This window comes from Vulpes lagopus, chromosome 3 (assembly GCF_018345385.1).
Source record: "Vulpes lagopus strain Blue_001 chromosome 3, ASM1834538v1, whole genome shotgun sequence".
NCBI classification, from domain to species: domain Eukaryota; kingdom Metazoa; phylum Chordata; class Mammalia; order Carnivora; family Canidae; genus Vulpes; species Vulpes lagopus.
The window spans coordinates 98,378,355-98,399,120 of NC_054826.1; the positions used below are offsets into that span (position 1 = coordinate 98,378,355).

Sequence of the window (20,766 nt, forward strand, 5' to 3'; positions counted from 1 at the left end):
TGTGTCAGGTATCATTCTAGGCCTTAGAGAAACAGACTAAGACCCCTGCCTTCATGAAACTTCTGCTCTAGATGGGGGATAGACATAGAGATATTAAGCCCCATGGAGAAAATAAAGAAGGAAAGGGACACTTGAGCAAAGACCAGAGGGAGAGAAGGGTGAGGACCATGGGTATCTGGGGAAGAAGGTCCAGGCAGAGACAGGTGAAGGGTTGAGATTTAGCCTGAGCTTTGGAGTGAGACCAGGCATCTTCTGGCCACTCTCAACAGAAAAGGACTGGAGGGCAGGAGGTAGGAGCTGCAGGATGCAGATTTAGGTTCCATATGTACAGGGCTTTAAAAAAATTATTATTAAATATTTATTTATGTATTTGAGAGAGAGAGAGAGAGAACACGAGCAGGAGAAGGAGGAGAGGGAGAAGCAGACTCCCCACTGAGCAAGGAGCCTGATGTGGGGCTTGATCCCAAGACCCTGTGATCATGACCTGGGCAGAAGGCAAACGCTTAACTGCCTGAGTCACCTAAAGAGCTTTTGATAAGAGATTTATTTATGTCAACTGGAGGTCACTGTACTTATTGCTATCCTGTCACCACAAATTCCAGGGGGCAGAAGGCACCAGTAAGCAGGCCAGGGTCTTCTCCCTGCCTGGGACAGAGTGGCTCACATGCAGGGCTTCACATGGGCAACCAAGTCAACCTGTTCCTATACAAGAAGGTGGCTCAGAGTCACATGCATGTGTTCGCTTTCATTTCCTCAGACCTGTCAAGCAGAGTGCCCAATTCTCTAGTTTGCAAATGAGGAAGGTTTGAGGATATTTACCACAGAGCAGGAGAACCAGCAGAGTGAGGGCCTTTGCCGCTGAGTGTGGTCTGCGTCCTCCCAGCATCAACCAGAGGCCCCACCCCAGACCCACCAGACCTGTGGAAGCTTCCCAAGCACTTTAGGGGCAGAGAAGCCCAGCCTGGAGGTGGAAGCCCTGCCCCTGACTTCCTGCTGGAAGCCTGAGCCCTTTAGGGCAGATGATGTTGAGAGCCTTGAAGATGGAACCTGAAGGCTGGATATTCTGCTAAGGGCACAAAGTGGGCTTTGCTGTCCAGACTCATATCCATCTCCTACCCACCCCCCCTTTTAAAAGAAACTTGTGAACTGCCTTCTCCTGGCTGTGGTCTTGGCCTCCGCAGTGGCTGACATGGTCAGACGCATGGCACCACCCCCACCACAGCTTTCCCTGCTCTCCAGCACAGGGTGACACTCACTTGGTCTCCTCTAGCTCCTCGGTCCTCTGGATGGCATCGGTCTCATACTTGGTCCTCCAGGTGGTCACCTCAGTGTTGAGCTTGGACACGAGGCGCTGCAGCTCTGACTTGCCTCCCTGCTCCTCCTCCAGCTGCTCCTTCACCAGGTCCAGGTCATGCTTGGTGTTGGCGAGACTCACCATGGCTGCACTGCGAGACTACGGGGACCAGGCAAGCTTGTCAGAGGCCCTACTGGTCTCTATGGCCCCCAGGGCCATCGCTTAGATATACACAATATTGGATCACATTGCAGCAAGAAAAGGGGGCAAAGGACACCTGATTCTACAACCCAAACCATCAGGGTTTATTCTCCTTGCTTTGTTCCAATTACTGGCCACAAGTATATGGAATTTTATCTGTTTCATTTAGTCTTACACATAGCATACCACAGTGTTCTAGTTAACTTCTCAACTTGCTATTGAATCATATCTTTCATGTTTCTTCTACATCTTTATAACCTGTAACTTTGTTCAGAAAGGCAGCTCTGTCACTCCCACCCCACCCCCAAACAAACCTTGGATTCTTCATCTAACTGCCTCTTGTAATCGTCCACCTGCGATGTCAGGGATGTCTTTATCCGCAGGATTTGGTTGAGCCGGCTCTGGGATTCTTCATATTCCCGGCTCAGTTCCCCATTTTCAGCTGGGTGAGAAGGGAATGGGAGAAATATTGGATGAAAAACTGGCCTCCCAGCCAGATCCTAAGCTCCCCCAGTGCAGCATTCCCAAAGTACCCAATAAATATGGTGACTTGGCCAACTGAGCTGGAAGGGGCTACATACAAGCTGCCCAAATTAAGCAAGAGCAGGAGCAATTGTCCAAGCATTGCCAATGCCCAGGTGTCTGCATGGGATACGAGGCTTCAGATAATGAAGGCCCAGCCCCTGGCATGAGATACAGTAAAGACATTTGAAGGAAACAGTGGGGCAGAGAGTGTTTGAAAAATTGTCATGGTCCCAGAACCTACGCTCTTGTCATCTGTGAACTGATCTCCAGTGCCAGAGGCCAGGAAGATGTGCATGAGCCAGAGAGGATGAGCAGGGGCTTCTAGTTCTGCTCTTTGAGTCATTAGTTCTGCGGCAAGTTACCTTATCTCACTGAGCTTCATTTTTCTTATCCATCAAATGGGTATATTGGTTTTATTTTATTTATTTTATTTTATTTTATTGGAGTTCAATTTGTCAACATATAGCATAACACCCAGTGCTCATCCCGTCAAATGCCTCCCTCAGTGCCCGTCACCCAGTCACCCCATGCCCCCGCCCACCTCCCTTTCCACTTTGCCTTGTTTGTTTACTAGAGTTAGGTGTTTCTCATGTTCTGTCTCCCTCACTGATATTTTCACTAATTTTCTCTTCTTTCCCCTTTATTCCCTTTCACTATTTTTTATATTCCCCAAATGAATGAGACCATATAATGTTTGTCCTCCAATTGACTTATTTCACTCAGCATAATACCCTCCAGTTCCATCCACATCAAAGCAAATGGTGGGTATTTGTCGTTTCTAATGGATGAGTAATATTCCAGTGTATACATAGACCACATCTTCTTTATCCATTCATCTGGTATATTGGTTTTAGAGAGTGTTCAGGATGTGGAGAATAAGGCCAAAGAATGCCAGCAGGTTCTCTGGTATCACACTGGAACACTATCTAACTGGCCTGTCTAAGGAATGTTTACTTGTCTCAGGGAACGCGTGTTTGTTTGGCTTGCTGTTTACCACAGATCAGAGCCCAGCCTCTGCAAAATTAGGTATTAAGTAAATAGTGATAAATTGTAAATTATTTTTGTGGAGATGCAAAGGATTTCTTCTGGTAAAAAAAAAAACAAAAACAAACCCAGAGGTTGCAGTATTATTAACCAGTTTTATATAGCCAAGTTTTGTAGGCATTCATTCCCCAACTGACTGTATAAATCTCTGCCCATCAAGTTCCCTCAAAGGCAGGTTTACTGTTTTTTGACTCCTTCATTAGTGACACATGTTCACTGTCAGTATGTGGGTCATGTCTTAAAGTGTTTAAAAATTGTTTTTTTCTACTGCCCCTCTGCTGATCTCACAGGGTGGTTGACAGAACTGGTGGGGAGATGCTTTGAATAGTGTTCCCTGTTATACACTGCAAAGATGATACTTGAAACACTCAATGGGTGGAATAAAATCTCCTGTCTCATCACAGGGGATGTGAATTTTCCAAGGTCAAGAAAGCTCTGGGAAGAGGACCCAGGTATGCCTTCAGTTTCTTTGAAGGTCCCCGTTCTATTCCAGGAATGGGTCCTCAGGAAGCTGTAGGGAGGGGTGAGCTCACCTTGAAGGCGGGTCCTGATTGCATTAATTTCTGCCTGGTTTCTCTCCAGCTCGGCTACCTTGGCATTGGCTTCTGATAAGCTATCTTCCAGCTTTCGGATGTGGGCCTCGGCATTCATCTGTTCAGGAAGAATGAACTCAGTGGGGAAATGGGGAACGGGTCCTCCCTGCTTCCCATCTGAGTTCCCCTGGTGTAGCCTCGTAGACTACCTCCCTAGTCCTTCTAGAATGTCCCTGTCTCAGAACCATCTTCTCCCCAACCCGAGGTCGCTATCTCTACCAACAGAAACCTAGAGTTTGCTTGTCTTCCTCTCCCAGTTCCTTTGCCCATCCTCCTTCTCACACTCTCTTAAATAAGTCAAAAAATACATTTAAGAAAAAAAGAATAGTATTAGTGCAGATAAAACAGGATCTGTGAAGATACCTTGTGAGTGTATGAAATTGGCTGCCACAGGGACCCCAAAGCATCATCCCTTTTCACCTTTGGAGCCCCTCTTTCCCTCATATCACAAGAAGGCTCTTCACATGGCAGATGGTTGATAAACACATATTTAATGGCTTCCTTGCTTTTCCAAAATTCTTGCCATATATCACTTTATGGTGATGTATGCATTTATCCTACTAGTCTCCCTGCTCCTTGAGGATATAGTCATCCTAATGTAATGGTCATCTTAATAGCTCACATTTATTGAGCTTTTCTTAAATGCCAGGAACTGTTGTAACCCTCACAACAGCGCTATGAAGTAGGGATTATTAATGTCCCCATTTTACAGTTGCAGAAGCTGAAGCACAGGTTGTGAACTCAGCCAAGGTTATACACCATCCAGTGGGATCTGTGATGAGCTCATCTTAGTTCCCCTCACAACATCCAGAACATGCCTTGGGCTTGCTAGGGGTTGGGGGGAATATTTGTGAGGTGGCCAGATGCTGGGGCACCTCCCTGTGGCTCTGTGGGGGTCCTCCCTCACCTTGGACTTCTGCACAGTCTCCATGCTGGCATTGAGATCATCAATCTCAGCCTTCATGACCTGCTTGTCCTTCTCCAGCTTGGACTTGACCCTCTGCAGGTTCTCCACATGCTCCGTCAGCTCAGCCATGGAGTCTGTGTGCTTCTTGCGCAGTGTGGAGGCCGCGGCCTCGCTCTGCAGGGCTGCCTCCTCCAGTTCCCGCCTCAGCTTCAGCAGCTCCGCCTCCCGCTTGCGGTTCTGCTCAATCTGGGAGAGAGGAGAACCAGGGTTTAGCAGAAATGACCTGCACTGGGCTCCTTAGGGCAGACACTGTCCACCTGCTCAGTGGTGCCTTGATATTTCTGCACCCCACTGATAGGACGTCTTGATGGAAATATCTTTTTTTTTATGGAAATATCAATCTGGAGCCTCTGGGTGGGTTGCCCATAGGATTTGGTTGGGTAATGTTGTGGCTTGAATTGTGTCCCCTAAAAAGATATGCTCAATTCTTAAACCCAGATACCTGTGAATGTGACCTTATTTGGAAACAGGATCTTGGCAGATATAAACAAGTTAAAATGTCATAACTGGATTAGGGAGAGCCTGGACCCAATGGCTGGTCATTCTTATAAGAGATATTTGGATCCACCAAAGAAAAAGGCCAAGTGGCCACAGAGGCAGGGATTGGAGTGATGTAGCTGCAAGCAAGGAATAAAGATTGCCAGCAACCCACACATCCAGGAGAGAGGCTGGGACAGACTCCCCCTGAGCCTCTGGAATGAACCACACTCCATGGCTCCCAATGTCTCACAGCCCTATAACCCTGCTTCCTACCGTCCCTCTGGTGTCCCACATCCTGTTGTTCCCTTAACTTTTTTTTTTTTTAAATATTTTATTTATTTATTCATGATAGACATAGAGAGAGAGAGAGGCAGAGACACGGGCAGAGGGAGACGCAGGCTCCATACCGGGAGCCCAACGTGGGACTCAATCCCGGGATTCCAGGATCTTGCCCTGGGCCAAAGGCAGGAGCTAAACCGCTGAGCCACCCAGGGATCCCCTCCCTTAACTTTTTATGCATCACTAAACATAGTCCCTTCTTAGTGCCTGTTGCTTAAACCAATGGGGATGATTTTGTTTCCTCCTTGGGAGCCCGACCACATCTGGGCCCCTCCACAGTGTGCATACTATGGCTGGAATGTTGAGGGAGTGGGACATGGAGTCCAGGGAGCCTTCCAGTGCTAAGGGACACCATCCGCATTTCTGCTCTCAGCTCTGATCCAGAGTCTGCATTTGTAAAAGACCTGACTACACGGAATTAGGAGAGTTTCAAGTGGCTTCTGACAGTCTCCACGATGCCTTTATATGAGTTGGAGAAAGATGTATCCCACACCAGAGGCTCAGCTTGGATTCCAGCCCTGAGTGTGGGTGGTCACCCCACTGTATTAACCATGTCTTCATTTTCTATATTCTGATGCTTTGACATCCGGGGCTTTGCTGGTCCTGGAAGGACAGCCCCTTGCAGGGGTAGTTAACTCCTAGAGATAGGAAACAACTGGCTTTCCAGTGAAAAGCAACCAATCTAGAACCCATACCTCCAACCCCTCCTCTATGGGGTTCTCACACTCTCAGGCACTGCCCCCTCTGCCCTCATTACCCCTATGGCCAGGTACCAGACAATGAGGAACTGCCTTCTGCCTTTAGTCCAGTCCTGGTTCTGTCAACACCACTGAGCTAAGGAGCCTGGGAGAAAGGGGACCAAACCAGCCCCTCTTTTGCCTCTTCGTTATTATTGTTTTCTCCTCAAGGTAGCTCCAGGAATTCAGCAAGAACTAACTGCTCATCACCCAGCAATTTTTCTCTCCCTGCAGGCAGGCAGGAATTGGCGTTCCTTGGTACCCTGATAATGGTACCTGAGCAGACGTGGCTCCCCCAGCCTCTTCCAGCCTGTCACTGAGGTCTTCGAGGTCCCGGGACAGGTCGCTGCGTTGTTTCTCCACCTGGGGAAGATTGAGTGACTGTGACAGGAGCCATGCAGGAGCCCCTCCTTCTCTGGTAAAGACCGCAGTGACTGCATGGTGTCCATGAGGCTGGGGGCCTGCTTTTGGGGAGCCCTGCCCTTTGCCTGCCACTCTATACACTCAGTGAAGGATGCTTGTGTCCTTCTCCTGCACTGAGTGGGTCTTCCCGCACATACTTACCCCCAGCTCAGTTTGGATGAATCTGGAGTTTAGATATGTTAGGATTCACATCCCACCAGCTTGCTGGCTTCTAGGATCCCCACCCTAGAACCCTCTTCCATTCTTTCCTTTTCTTTGTACATCCTTATAACTGTGCAGAGAGGTGCTATTTCTTCTCTTTGCCTAGAAATTCTTCCCAGTGTCAGCCTGTTGAATTCATTCTCTGAGTCCCCGGGCTAACGTTGCTGGCCTTCTCTCCTTGGACTCACACTGGAAATAGTATCTTTGTGTCTTGCATTGTACTTAGTATTTCTCATGTAGCACACTGCCTGGTGCTCAGGAGGTGCTCAAGAATCAACAGGGCCTTTTCAATTGGTAACCTGTCCTCTTTTGCTTTCCTGAGTGAGCATGTACTTGTGGTTGGACTGTAGCAGGCAATGTGTCCTTAGGCTCAAAAAGTGCAGAGGCATTTCATTTACCTTGGCTCTCATTGACCGCTCAGCTTCCAGTTCTTCCTCTAGCTCCTCAATTCGGGCCTAGCAGACAAAGAAGTAAAGCAGAAGGGGGTCATCTCTTCTTGGGTGAAATTACAGACTTACCCACTTGGCCTTTTAGTATGGAAATGATGGCAAGGAGCTGAGCATATGATGGACACTGTCAAAAGCAGAGGGCAACAGGCCACAGAGAGTGTGTGCAATGGCCCTGAGGCAGGAGGGGGCTGGGGTATGTGAGATCCCATGGGGGGCCAGCATGGCTGTGGCTGGGGAGCAGTGGGGGAACGTGACAAGGTCAGGGAGGAAATGGGCAGATTGTCAAGGGCCTTGTGATCACTGTAAGGGCTTTGACTATAAGCCTGTGTGAGGTGAACATGGACGAGTCTCAAGGACTCTGGGACAGTCTTGCTCCTCAGGAAACCGAGGCAGCGAAGCAGCTGATGGAAACAAAAGTGCCTGGAAGTGAGTTTCAAAAGGAGAGCTCTGTCTTCCCAGTCCTGGACACACCTGGTGTTCCTTTAGTTTCCGCTGGAGTGTGGAATTCAGAGACTGCTCATCCTCATATTTAGAGTTGACAGAATTGATTTCCATATCTCTCCTGCAAGAGAAGGTTTGGCCTCCTGAGGAAAAGTTCTAAGGGGAGACCAGCTGGCTGGCAAAGGAACAGAATCTTGGCTGCTGGAGGAAGCCTGGAACCTGCTGAAACCCACTCATCCCCCAGTTCCGGGCCTTCAGACGGCCCAGAAGGTTTCACCCTGCAGAACCCCAGAATCTGCTGCACATGCTTTCCATCTGCTTATTCATTCACTTCTTAATTTGGTACAAGTTTATTGAGTCCCTACTATGTGCCAGTTTATTGAGTCTCTACTTATACTATGTACAAGTTCATTGTGTCTCTACTATGTTTGGGGTTCCAGGGACACATCAGTAAACAAACCAGACAGAAATCACTGCTCTTGGTACAGCTTATATTTTAGGGACTCCAGAATCACCAGGATGCTTTGCCTTTTTAGGGAAAAATTTCCTCTAAAAACTTTCCACAAGAGGGTATCTCCTTCTGATAAGTGGGTGCCATGTGCCAAGGATCCACATATGCAAACTAAGACACCAGAGACCAAGTAGATGAGTAGGATGGTAAAGGTCACGTGCACCTTCTGAGTGTGCCACAGAAGAAATATGCCGAGACACAGAGCTAGTAGCTGCACACCCTTCTGGCAGTCTGTGGTGCTTTGAAACTGCCTTAGCAAAATGTACCTCAAAGATGTATTGTTCAAATTCCACTCCTTAAAAAAAAAAAAAAAAAAAAACAAATTCCACTCCTTGAGAGCCTGCCTTGTCTGACTCCTCATCTCCATTCCCTCAGCCTCTTACTTGGTTCAAGCTTACACCTGGACTTCTGATTGCTTTCTGGCTTTCAGTTTTTCTCCACTTCACCTGTCTCCCATGTTATTGCTGGAGCGATACTGATAAAGTACCCACCTCAACTCCTTGTGATCTTTGAAAACCTGGCTTGTGGGTTTCTACGAAGACTCCCTGCCTTTAGGGGCAGGTGCCTTGTTGTAGTACTGGTCTCATTGCTGGCGCCCAACAGGCCCTGTGTGAAGCTGGGAGCTCCCTGTGGATGGGCAGCACCTACGGTCCCCTTCCTATATCCTCTGTGCTGGGCACAGTGTCTGGCACATGGTGGGCGCTGAGGACATGCATTAAAGCACATGAAACCCTCAGCACAGTGCCTGGCACCTGGCACCATCCAGGAAGTGCTTGATACTGCTAATGTTGTTGTGGGCAGAATAAAGGACTGCATGGGCATACTTTTTCACCACCTCCTCCAGGTCTAGCTTGGACCGTTCCATATCATTGAGATTGTCAATGGTCATCTTCAGGTCACTCTCAGCTTTCCGACGAGCCTTTTCCACCTCTGCCCGGATTTTCTTTTCTTGTTCCCAGTTATCCTCCAGCTGCAGAAACAACAAAAACAAGAGAAAGTGGGGGTGGGGGGTGAGTCTGAGACCAGAATGTGATAAGGAACCAGACTGGTCCTGGTTCCTTAGCTGTAGCCTCAGAGAGGCCCTCGCTTCCCCAGGGGCATGGGTCAGTCCAGTTCCCCAAATGTGTCTGAGGGCTCCGTGCCCCAGCATGGACCCGGCCCCTGAGGTATAGAATTGGCTACAGCAACAGGGCATCACCTCATGGATCTGGGTGCTGAGTTTGCTGTTGGTCTTGGTCAGGTGGTTCACCTTGTCCTCCTCAGCTTGCAGGTCATCAAGGGTTTTCTGGAGGAAAAGATACACACGTGTGTCCCATGAACCATGCAGGAGCAGCTGAATAGACCTGGTTCTCGGCCATCACTTCTGAGCTCAGTGGACAGCTACCATGCTCCTGCCCCTACTGCCAGGTGAGTTGGGGGCAGACCCAAGCACCTGTTAGCTTCAGGTGGGCCCTTAATGGCCAGTGAGACTCTGGTTCCCCATGGGACATATCAGAAATTTGTGGGGGGCTTTTGGATGTCACCACGATTGGGGGCCCCACTGGCACTTTGTGGGTGGTTCCAGGGCTACTGGACATCTTGGCATGCTCTGGACGGTCCAGCACCATGAGGAATCATTCTTCAGTCCACACACTTGATGCCCCACCCAGGCATTCATGTAAATAAAGCAATAATCATACTCTTCTGAACACAGCACCTGGCACCACTTGGTACCACTTTACATATGACTCAACTATTTTATTTTTCATTTAGTATATACTACATTTTAAAGAATGATCCACCAGTTTTCCACAATGAAAACTGAGAGAAGATTTGTTATTGTCAAAATCTCCCTGAGAGTTCTTTACCATTTTGTAAACTCCTATTGCTGACAGCAGCCACACTTGGCTATCTGCGTCACCAACACACCCTCTATAGCCACCTAGGCAGGCTCGGGTGGATAGCCTCCTGCTCACAACGTCTTCTAGTGGATCTCCTGAGCTTTTACACAGCGACAGCCCCATTATCTATTATAAATTACATTCTATTCACATCCCCCCTTAAAAAGAAGGGCACCCTATTGATTTTTTTTAAGTTATATGTTATTTATAATAATTTTTATTTTAGGATAGTAAGAGAGGCTCTGTGCTTGTTATTTGGAGATTATCTATTTTTCAGTTTGCCTACTATCTAAAATTTATTTGTAATCCCAAATCAATACTTGTGGTGCTTTCATGGTCATTTGCAGACATGCGCAGGCAGCAAAAAATTGGAGTCTCCTGGAGTGCGCATTCCCAGCTGCAGTTGAATAAGGTGATGCTCTGCCTTCTGGTTTCCTCAGACTGCAAACAAGTATCTTTTTCACAGTCTTTTCAGTGCTATGGTTTTTGTTTTGGTGATTTTGCTTATAACATGGCCCCATGCACAGTGCTGCTGTGCTGTCTAGTATTCCCAAGCACAAGAAGGCTGTGCTGTGCCCTCACAGAGGAAATTTGTATGTCAGATAAGCTTTGTTCTGGTGCGAAATATAGGGCTGTTGACTGTGAGCTCAATGTTCAGAAATCTACAATATGGACCAAATAGTGTCTTTCAACAGAAACGCTCATAAAACAAGGTAACATATTGATTGTAATCCTATGTATTCTGTATTGATTGGCTGACAAAAATGTAACCAGAGGCTTGCAGGAACCTAACCCCTTAAAACTGAGGTTCAGTATTTGCTACCTCAGTGTTTGTGGTGACTTTTTAGAACATGACTACCTAGAGTAAGGAGAATTGACCATATTTGTTATAGAAGGGAGGCTCTGAGTTTGAAGTGGTTGAGAGTTCCAGTCTAAGGGGAAATATTTCCAGAGGTGGGAGAGTGAGGCATTCAGAGAACCTGTTGTGTGTTCACGGTGTCAGCAAGCATGGCGATGGGGTCCATGGTTTGGTTCTGGGCTTCAGCTTGCTCTGTGTACCTGCATCTCCAGAGCTGGGAAGTGGTCTGTGCCACGGTCAGCACTGGTGGCTGGTCAGAGCTGGCTCTGCATTCAGGAGCCTGAGCCCATAACACTCGAATAAGTCTCCCCATGGCAAAAGCTCATGCCCTTTGTTGCCGAGATGGATCAGGGTTTGCTGGTACATCAGCACTCAAAGGGCACTTCCATGCACCACACTTCATCCTGATGTGTCTGGGGACATACCTTGCATTGGGGACCATCCTGCTCATGCCTGCTGCCCTCTTTCACTCAAACTGTCCTAGTTTGGGTGATAAATTATAGTCACCCCACTCACAACAAACCCGGGAGGAGAGCAACAAGACATGACAGTGCCCACTTCACTGATGAGGAAACCGAGATTTTGGGAGACTTGGTGACTTCCCCAACAGGCCCCAGCAGAGGGGCAGCAAAGCCAAGATTTGAGTCCAGGTCTCCAGTCTCCAAGCTTCACCTGCTCTGCCAAGGGGAAGCCAGTGCTGCCTACCTGATGCAGCTCCTCCAGGGCCCTCTTCTCCTTCTGGAGCTTGGCGATGGAGTCCTCACGGAGCGAGAGGTCCCCAGTCAGGGTGCGGACCCTATGATCCAGGGCCTGGAAATGGGGGCAGGAGAGAGACAGGCCTTTAAGGCTGGAAACGTCCTCAGGGGAGGCACTGGCTCGGAGAGGCACTGTTGGGCTCTTCAGCTTGGCTGTAGTCCAAAGCCACTTGGGAGCCTGAGAAATGCTAACGCCCAGGGCATATCCCAACCAACCAAGTAGGAATCTTAGGGTAAGGAGAGCTGTGAGAGCCACCAGTTTAGGCTTTGTTATTCCAAGTCCAGTCCTCAGATGTCAGCAGTGCCTTAGGGAGTAGGCTCTGGGGCCCCACCAGACTTGCCGATCCAACAATCCAACGATCCAACGTGGTAGCGCTAGCCACGTGTGGCTTTTGAGCACTCAAAATGCAGCTAGGTCAGCAGAGGAACCACATTTTAAATTGCATTGAGTTAAGTTAAAATAGCCCCATGTGGCAGGTGGCTAGGGCCCTGGGCAGTGCTGCTGTGGGAGCTCCAGGTATGACCCCTCCATAGGGTTCCCTGTTCTTATAAGGAGCGGGGTCAGGCTCCAGGGCCCCCTCACCTGCTTCTCCTTCTCCGTCTTGGCCAGCGTGGTCTCCAGGCCCTCCAGATCCCGCTTCAGGTCGCTCATCTCCCCCTCCAGCTTGCGCTTGGTGGCACTCAGGGAGGCTGCTGTACCTTCCTCTTCCTCCAGCCGCTCCCGCATGTCTGAGATCTGGCTCTCCAGGTCCATTTTGGTCTTCATCATCTGGGTCAGGCGCTCCTCGGCATCTATCACGTTCTCTTGCTCCTGGAGGAAGAAAGAACACCACCAGTCAAAAGAGTCCCAAAGGGGTCTGAGCACTAGCTCCAAACTCCATGCGATGTGTGTGACAAAACACAGTCTAGCAGGGCCATCCCCAGACCAACAGCTGCATCACCTGTGAACCGGTTGGGATGCAAAAAAATCTCAGGCTTCCCCTGAGGCCTGCTGCATTTAAGTCTGCACTTTAACGGAATCCCAGTTAAGGTTTTAGCAGAGGTGGTCCAGGAGAAGTCGAGGACAGCACTGGTACTTCAGGCTGTGCCATCCCATCTGCTGAGCCTGGATGTGCCTATGCCTCCATCTGTCAGTGGGGCCTGGGCTATCTGCCCAAATGACTCCCAGTGCTGATTTTAGTACTTCTGTGTTAACAAACCACTTCCCATCCACGAGTCCTCCTTACAACAACCCCGCGAAGCCAGCCAGGCACGTGTTACTGTAAGCTACAGTTCAGGAACATGGGAGCTGATAGGCAGGGGAAGCAGAATTGTCAAAAGTCAAACGGACAGGAAGTGGTGGAAGAGGGACAACCTGGGTGTCCACCAGGGTCTCCCCAAAATGGGGTCAGGGGCGTGAGACAACATTGGCCAGAGAGTCCAACCAGACTATGTGATTTATGCTTCATGGCATAACATTATTGACATTCAGTTTTTCTGTCTGCAAGCTAAGGGAAATAATCTTATGTGTGAGGCATAAAGGGGTGGAGCCCAGGAAGGTGCTTCTATCAATGGGTGGTCCTTCTACTGCTGTGACCTTGCTCCTACACAGCTTCTTCGAAGGCTGTCCCTCCCTCTCTAGGTCTGACTCTCAGTGACCCTGGAATCCTGGTAGTTGCCAGGGCCCCCAGCTCCCACACCTCATCTCGCCCCCCCACCCCAGCCCCCACATACCGCCTGGAGCTGGATGGTGAGGTCATTCTTCTCCTGGCTGAGCGTGGCCATCTTCTCCTCCAGCTCCTTTACCCTGTTGAGCAGCTCCTGTGTCTTGGACATGGCGTTCCTCAGCTCCTCCTCCTTGGCCTTCATCTCCTCCTCTTGACGAGCCACATTCAGGAGCGGCTTGACCTGAGTGGTGAGCAACACTATACCATTTTAGGGGGGGTGGGGGGCACAGTGGTGGGCTGTGGGGCTCAGCCTCCAGTGGGACTTCACACCCCTGGTGGGGTAGAAAGCTCATGCTGCAGCAGTGATGTTGGAGCCTCTCCATAGCTGCCCTAAAACATCCCTAGCCTCCACAGAGAAGGCCCATCCTTGCTTAGAACCAATCCTCAGGATGCTCTTGGATCCTAAGAGACACCAAACTGGGTGTTTGTTGGTGTCTAGCTGCGCCCAGCGCTTATAAATGCTCTGTAAATTGTGTGTGCTTGGGAACTCTGGTTTTCCTCACCTTTCTCCCTTACTTGTTCCTCTCTCTCTCTCTCTCTCTCTCTCTTTCTGTCTCTCTGTCTTGTGTATATTCTCAGTCTTTCTCTCTCACTTCTTTCATCTGGTCCCCAGCGTGAAGTCCCAGCCCTCTACGTGGTCTTCCCACAACAAAGCCTTGCCCACCCCACTCCAGCTAGGCTGCAGTTCTGCCTCGTGGCCTCCGCCCCTCTGGCTCTGATCTCTGTATGGTTGGGCCTGCTTTGTGTGTTGGCCTGCAGCAACTACTCACTACTTTTCTGTACCCGCTGCACCCATCCTGACCTCTACATGCATTTGGCCCTTCTTACCCTGCAAGGGAGCCTGGGTCCATCAGCTCCATCCACCTGTACTTCTCTGCCCTGCTAGACCTCTAGCCCCTCAAAAACCTCCCTCTTGCTTTCCTGTGTCCCTGCAGCTCTGAGCAGAACAGGTGGGACAGGCCCTCAGGGTATTTCCTGATCAATGGATGTGTTTCTCCGGGGGGCAAACGCCCTGTGGAGATGGATTTGGGAGAAGGCATCACCTATCTTCCAAGATGACAGGGAAGCCTCATTGCCAGCCTGGGCTGTGGGGACGTGGGATACCACTGGGGCAGGTCCACATAACCACACAACTATGTAACACTTTCTATTCAGTAAAAGCCTCTGCAATGTGGTTTGTTTTTCTTCCCATCAATCCTATCTAGCTTCAATAAGATTAGAGCTTAGTTAAAAACTAACAGTAAAGGATTTTTAGTTTTAACTGTTTTACTCAATGGAACAGGACCTTGCTCCGCCATGTTTAATTGGTGAAGTTTTATATTTATTTATTTATTTATTTATTTATTTATTTATTTATTTATTTTGAAGTTTTTTTTCTAGTAAAGAATGGGGAAGTTTCCAGGCTTTGACCCCTCATCTGTGACCGTGGGTGGTGTCCTGCCTGGAATAATCTTTCTTATTTTTTTTTTTTAAGATTTTATTTATTTATTCATGAGAGACCCAGAGAGAGAGGCACAGGCAGAGGGAGAAGCAGGCTCGCTGTGGGGAGCCCAATGGGGACCCTGGGATCATGACCTGAGCCAAAGGCAGAGACACTCAACCACTGAGCCACCCAGGTGCCCCCTGCCTGGAAGAATCTTAAAGGCTGTTAGTCTGGAGCTTCACAGAGGGTGACACAAATACCAAAGGCGCAAGTGGGATAGATTTAGCATTGCACAGAAATCCTTAGATATTCATTGTTACATAGTTACTTTAAAAATAACTTTTAGGGTAGCCCAGGTGGCTCAGTGGTGTAGAGCTGCTTTCCGCCCAGGGCACAATCCTGGAGACCTGGGATCGAGTCCCGTGTCGGGCTCCTTGCATAGAGCCTGCTTCTCCCTCTGCCTGTGTCTCTGCCTTTCTCGATCTCTCTCTGTGTCTCTCATGAATAAATGGATAAAATCTTAAAAAATAAAAATAACTTTTAAAAATAAGAAATTAAATACATTTTTTGAAATAATGTTTTTAAAAAACAGAAAAGCACTCGTCACATCCAGCATTTTGTGGATAATGCTTGCTTAGGATGAGATTAAAGCAGATGAGGATACAAAGTGTCCTTTTAAAATACAAATTTCAGAATAAAAAAGTGAGTTGACATAAGAAAAGGAGGTCAGTTGTAGAACAAGTGGGGAAGTTACCAGCGATGACTGAACTTTGAGAAATGCTCATCTGGACTCCTCCGTGATCTCAGGCCCAGGAGGGGGCTGACCTTTGGAGATGCAGAGTTTGCTATCTCTCCTTTGAACCTGTGGCTAGCACTGTGTTAGATAGTGCTTTCCCATGGGGAGTAGAAAGAAACTTCTACATGAGCCGTAGGGGCCTCAAGGCCACAGAGATGACCTGGAGCCTGTCATCCACTCCACAAGGCTCCCCTTGAAACAACACCATCCTCCTGTCTCCGGAATACAGTAGCCCTGCATCCAGCCACCTCTGGTTCCCAGCACTGTGTTCCCCTGGAATGAGGGCCAAAGGTGTGTATACCGTCACCTAGTATGATTCCACCTGCATCAGGAGGACGGCTCATGGCCTCCTGCATTGGTTAAGGGTAGGCTGGCTGCTTGGAGGTCCTGTAGCCCCACCATCTGGCTGACTCACCGCTCTCTCTGCTGTCTCAGAAGAACCTGGGAACAGGGAGGTCAGGAACCTGGGAACAGGGAGGTCCCAGGATTTCCTGAGGTCACTCCACCTCTAAAGCTGGACTTCACTAAAGGAGTTGAAGATGCCTCGACATGTCCAGGGGGAGGTGCTGATAACCAAGCCTACTCTGTGTGTGTGTGTGTGTGTGTGTGTGTGTGTGTGTGTGTGTCTGGGGGTAGGGAATGCTTTCCATCCTAACAGGATGCTATTTTCAGGGACGAGATGAGGTGGGGAGACACACTCATGTTTTCTTTCCTCAGGGAGGAATTAGCCTCTGTCTGGAAGGAGGCTGGATTCCTCCTTCATCTCATTTTTGGACTGTCCCTGCAGCATCCTGTGGCCTCCTACTCTCGAGAGGCTCCCCCACCCAGGCTGAGCTCAGGCCCCCTGTCCTCCTGGGCAGCAGCAGGCTGGCCTGTTCCTGAGCCCTACCTTGTTGTAGAGCTTCCACCAGCCCCAGAAACGCAGCTCCAGGAATTTGCGTGTGTTCCGCTGGATGACTTTCAGGCCGATTCTGCAAAAAGGAATCCGGGGTTGTGTGGATTAAAGTGCAGGCGTCAGGGCCTGGCCTCCTGGACAGCACAAGGCTGAGACAGACCACTCACTTCTTCTTACATTTCCCTTCTTCAATCACCCATTACGCTCTGAATCCTATCCATCTGTAATCTCTGGAATCCACCTCCTTGTCCCTGGCAGCTTCACTGGGCTGTCATTTACTGAGGACCTCCTGTGTGCCAAGGCCCTGGGTTGGATTGGGCTGCTGTCCTACCCTCAGCCCCTAACTGGTGTCCCTGCCTTCAGCCGGGGTCAAGGAGGGCCTGGTGGATATCAGAAACTCATTATTGTGGTTATTGGCTCATCACTGCTATTATTACTAGGGCCACAAAGAGCCAGAGTCAGCTAGAGGCCAGCCAGGGTAGTCTGAGTCACAGTATCATCACACTGATCAATAAGGGGAAGTGCCTTATAGGCTGCAAGAGAAGGGTTTATATTAGGTGGTCCTTGTTAAGGGTTGGATCGTGTCCCCCTCCAAAAAGATATGTTCAAGTCCTAACCCCCAGTTCCCATGAATGTGACCTGGTTTGGAAATAGAGTCTTTGCAGATGTCATCACTTAGGTTAAGAGGAAGTCATACTGGAAAAAGGTGGGCCCCCAACCCAAGATGCCTGGTGTCCACATAAGAAGGAAGCCTGTGTGGAGACACAGACACAGAGGCAGGGCCTTGCCAAGACAGAGGCAGAGATCAGAATGATGCAGCCACAAGCCAAGAAATGCCTAGGGCCACCAGGGCTGTAAGAAGCAAAACAGGGTCCTCCTCTGGAGCTTCAGAGGGAGTGTGGCCTGCAACACCTTAATTTCAGATGGGCTGGCTTCTGGAACAGTGAGAAAATGTTTCCACTGCGTTAAGGCACCCAGCTGTGGTGCTTTGTTATGGCAGCTCCAGAAAACTAATACAGGCTCCAAACAGGGTTCTTTGGGCCAGTAAAGACATTGGCACCCTTCCCTCATCTCACTACCCAGTGTTGCTAATGGAGCTGACTGCTGTGTGTGTGGCATGATCTCTGCTCATTCTGTGCGGGTGAATGTGGCCTCTGTGGTTCTGCCCCACTGGTGCTTGTGAGGGCTACCTTCGTTCCAGCATCTTCTTGAACTCAATCCTCATAAGGAAACCCCGGAGGCGACACTGCAACATTGTCATGATTTTGGCCAGACGTTCGTCCCGCATGTCCTCAAGCTTAGCCAGGATGCCCGCTCGGAAGAATACCTGGGGAAAGGACACACTCATCTGAAAATAGCCCAGCTGTCACCAAGTGGCAGCCACTTGGGAGTTTTAAGTCAAAGTACCAGAGGTTCCAAGAGGTCCTTAAAAGTTAAGAGAGCCCATCTGGCACTGGTGTCTGAGGCCCCTCAGGAATAGCTGGCCCTGGCCTGGAGACCTCCAATAGCAGGGAGACTGCTGGCCCCAGTGACTGTTTTCTCTCACCCGTGGATCCTCCTACAGGCCCCAGCCCTGGCCTTGCACTTACTAGCTGGGCACCCTGGATGTGTCTTCTCACATTTCAGAGCCTCAGTTCCTCATCTGTGAAATGGGGATGCTGATCCCTCCCTAAGGGTTGCAGTAAGGATTAGATAGAGATATTGGGTGGAAAAGTCTTGTATAAACTGTGAAGGTATAAGTGAAATGTGAGATCATCATAATCCTCACTGCTACAGTGACTGCCCAACAGTCAGGGTGGCAAAGGGCCTTCCCTCTTTACCGTCATGCAAAATAGCCTTTGAACAGTCATGATCCCCTATGGATCCCCTATGGATCTGGGAGTGGGAAGAGGGGATAATGAGGGCAGGGTGAGGTTGACTTTGTAGAAAGGATATAGAGTTTGACCAATGTTGCACAATTTTGGGCACCAAGCTCTTGTGCGTGAGTGGGACACATCCCCAGGAAAGTAGGGGCAGCTTTGCAATGTGTTAGAAAAAACAAGAAACACCCAACCTCTGGGAAATACAAACTAAGGTCACAAGATACCAATCACTCCTCCTTCCACCTGCAACTTCCAAGACTTCCAAAAAGGCAAGTGTTGGCTAGGTTGTGGATCAAGGAGAGGGTGAGTTGGTACAACAGTTTGAGAAAACGATTTGGCATTCCTTCATCAAGGTAGATGTTTGCACATCCTGAAACAGGCAACTGTCCTCCTCAGCATTAACATATCTTTCTCTGCCCTGGCTGCACATCGTTCTGCTTGGAGGGCTTTGGAAAGATGCTGATAGCTGGACACAGGTGATTTTGAAGAATTTCTGGAGTGAGGCTCTGGTATTTTTACCCCTCCCCAAATAATTCTAATGTACAGCTAAGGCTGATAATTTTGCTCTAGAGAAACTCCTACATAGGACCATGCACAAAGATATTCAAAGTAGCATTGTTGATAACTGCAGGGGGAAAAATAAATTTCCAAGGGCAGGAGAAAGAGTAATTGCGGAATGGCTGTCTGAGGCAGCATGATAGGGCAGTGACAATGAATGAATGTCATGTACCAACCAACGAGAATGCATCTTGGAAATATGATGAAGTGTTAGAAGCATGTTACAGAAGAATAAACCAAGTATGATATTTCCATGAAGCTCAAAACCAGGCAAAATCTGGGGCCATACACATATGTGATTAAACTATTTTTTAAAATGCAGGGGGATTAGGACGCCTGGGTGGTTCAGTTGTGTCTGCCTTCGGCCCAGGGTGTGATCCTCGGGTCCTGGAACTGAATCCCACATTGGTCTACCCACAGGGAGCCTGCTTCTCCCTCTGCCTATATCTCTGCCTCTCTCTGTGTCTCTTATGAATAAATAAAAAAAATATTTTTAAAAATAAAAAATAAAAGGCAGAGGAATGGTTAACATTCAGGACAAAGGTTATTCCTGGGGGTGGGGAGGAAGGAGAGGAAAGAGATGCAAAGATTAAGTTCTGGATTTTTTTTTTTAAGATTTTATTTATTTATTCATTAGAGACACAGAGAGAGAGGCAGGCAGAGACATAGGCAGAGGAGGAGCAGGCTCCATGCAGGGAGCCTGATGTGGACTCGATCCTGGATCTCCAGGATCATGCCCTGGGCTGAAGGCAGACGCTCAACTGCTGAGCCACCCAGGCGTCCCAAGTTCTGGATTTTTAAGTGGGCTCACAAGTGGTTGTTTTATTATTAATATGTTTCATAATGTAACACATCTTCATAGGCTTCAAGTAGGACATGACAGAAACTTCCAGAAGGACAGAAGGAGCCAGGAGACCTGTACCTAGCCTCAGCCTGCCTTGGATGTGCTGTGTAACCTTAGCCAAGTCACTCTCTTTGGGGAGGTCTTGATCTCCCCTCCTGTTCAATGGGAGTACAGGACCCTGAGTCCTCCCAGCCCCAAGAATCTGCAATTCCCCACACTGGGGCAGGGAGCAGAGCCCCCAACTAAATCTTTTATGTGGATGCTATGGATACCAACAGGAAAGGAATGGAAAAGAATGCTCCTTCTCCATGCCTTCCTCCCCCACAAAAACCCAAAGAGCTAGCCATTGTGGGGTTGAGACTTTGGGCTTGATTTCATAAAATGCTTCTTGATATTTCAGAATTGCTTGTCATTGAGGTGTGTCCTTTTTAGGAGCAGTGAGGTGAACGTGTGGCTGGGGGTAGGGCCCACATGAGCCAACGATGGGGATAGGGACACAGTTTACGGGCAGAATCATCCTGTTCTCTGTCCTGCCTCTGCCACCAGAGCCTAGATGATCCTTGGGGAGGAAATCTGTCCCCAGAATCCCCAGGCCTTTATCTGGACCCGAGGTTCCCAATGCAACCCTTGAACAACAGCAAAATACAGTCCGTTTGCCCTGCCAGTAGCTGTGTCAAATGCTGGCAACAGCAGCCCCGTCTCCCCTTCCCATGAGCAGCGTCATGGGGCCTGAGGCCTGCTCCATCCTGCCTAGTTCTGTGGAATTGGGCACATCAGCTCCATGCCCCTGTCCAGGCTTCCTCAAGTTTCTCATCCTTCAAAGTTGGGAACTAGGGGAAGCAGCTGGTATTCAGTGATTCTGTGACAAAACCTGAAGTGTTCCTATAAGTCAAATTAGTTATACACAGCATGTCTTAATTGTAAAGGAGGCCAAAGCTAACAGTTCTGGCAGATTCTAGAGCAGAACAATTCTGCCAACACTT

The 20,766-nt window shown here is 49.0% G+C and overlaps 1 protein-coding gene across 1 annotated transcript in view; it reads right to left on the bottom strand.

Annotated features, from left to right (window-relative positions):
- Positions 1-20,766, bottom strand: part of LOC121486313 (myosin-16) — a 62,541-nt gene that overhangs the window by 19,952 nt on the left and 21,823 nt on the right. Inside the window, exons 19-32 of the mRNA XM_041747182.1 lie at positions 17,710-17,846; positions 16,514-16,595; positions 13,413-13,586; positions 12,283-12,510; positions 11,650-11,754; positions 9,404-9,490; positions 9,030-9,175; positions 7,725-7,815; positions 7,203-7,259; positions 6,457-6,543; positions 4,565-4,810; positions 3,598-3,715; positions 1,810-1,937; positions 1,257-1,453 (exon numbers count right to left, since the gene is read on the bottom strand). Of these exons, the coding sequence (XP_041603116.1) occupies positions 1,257-1,453; positions 1,810-1,937; positions 3,598-3,715; positions 4,565-4,810; positions 6,457-6,543; positions 7,203-7,259; positions 7,725-7,815; positions 9,030-9,175; positions 9,404-9,490; positions 11,650-11,754; positions 12,283-12,510; positions 13,413-13,586; positions 16,514-16,595; positions 17,710-17,846 (1,883 nt within the window). The remainder of the gene's footprint in view (positions 1-1,256; positions 1,454-1,809; positions 1,938-3,597; positions 3,716-4,564; positions 4,811-6,456; positions 6,544-7,202; positions 7,260-7,724; positions 7,816-9,029; positions 9,176-9,403; positions 9,491-11,649; positions 11,755-12,282; positions 12,511-13,412; positions 13,587-16,513; positions 16,596-17,709; positions 17,847-20,766) is intronic.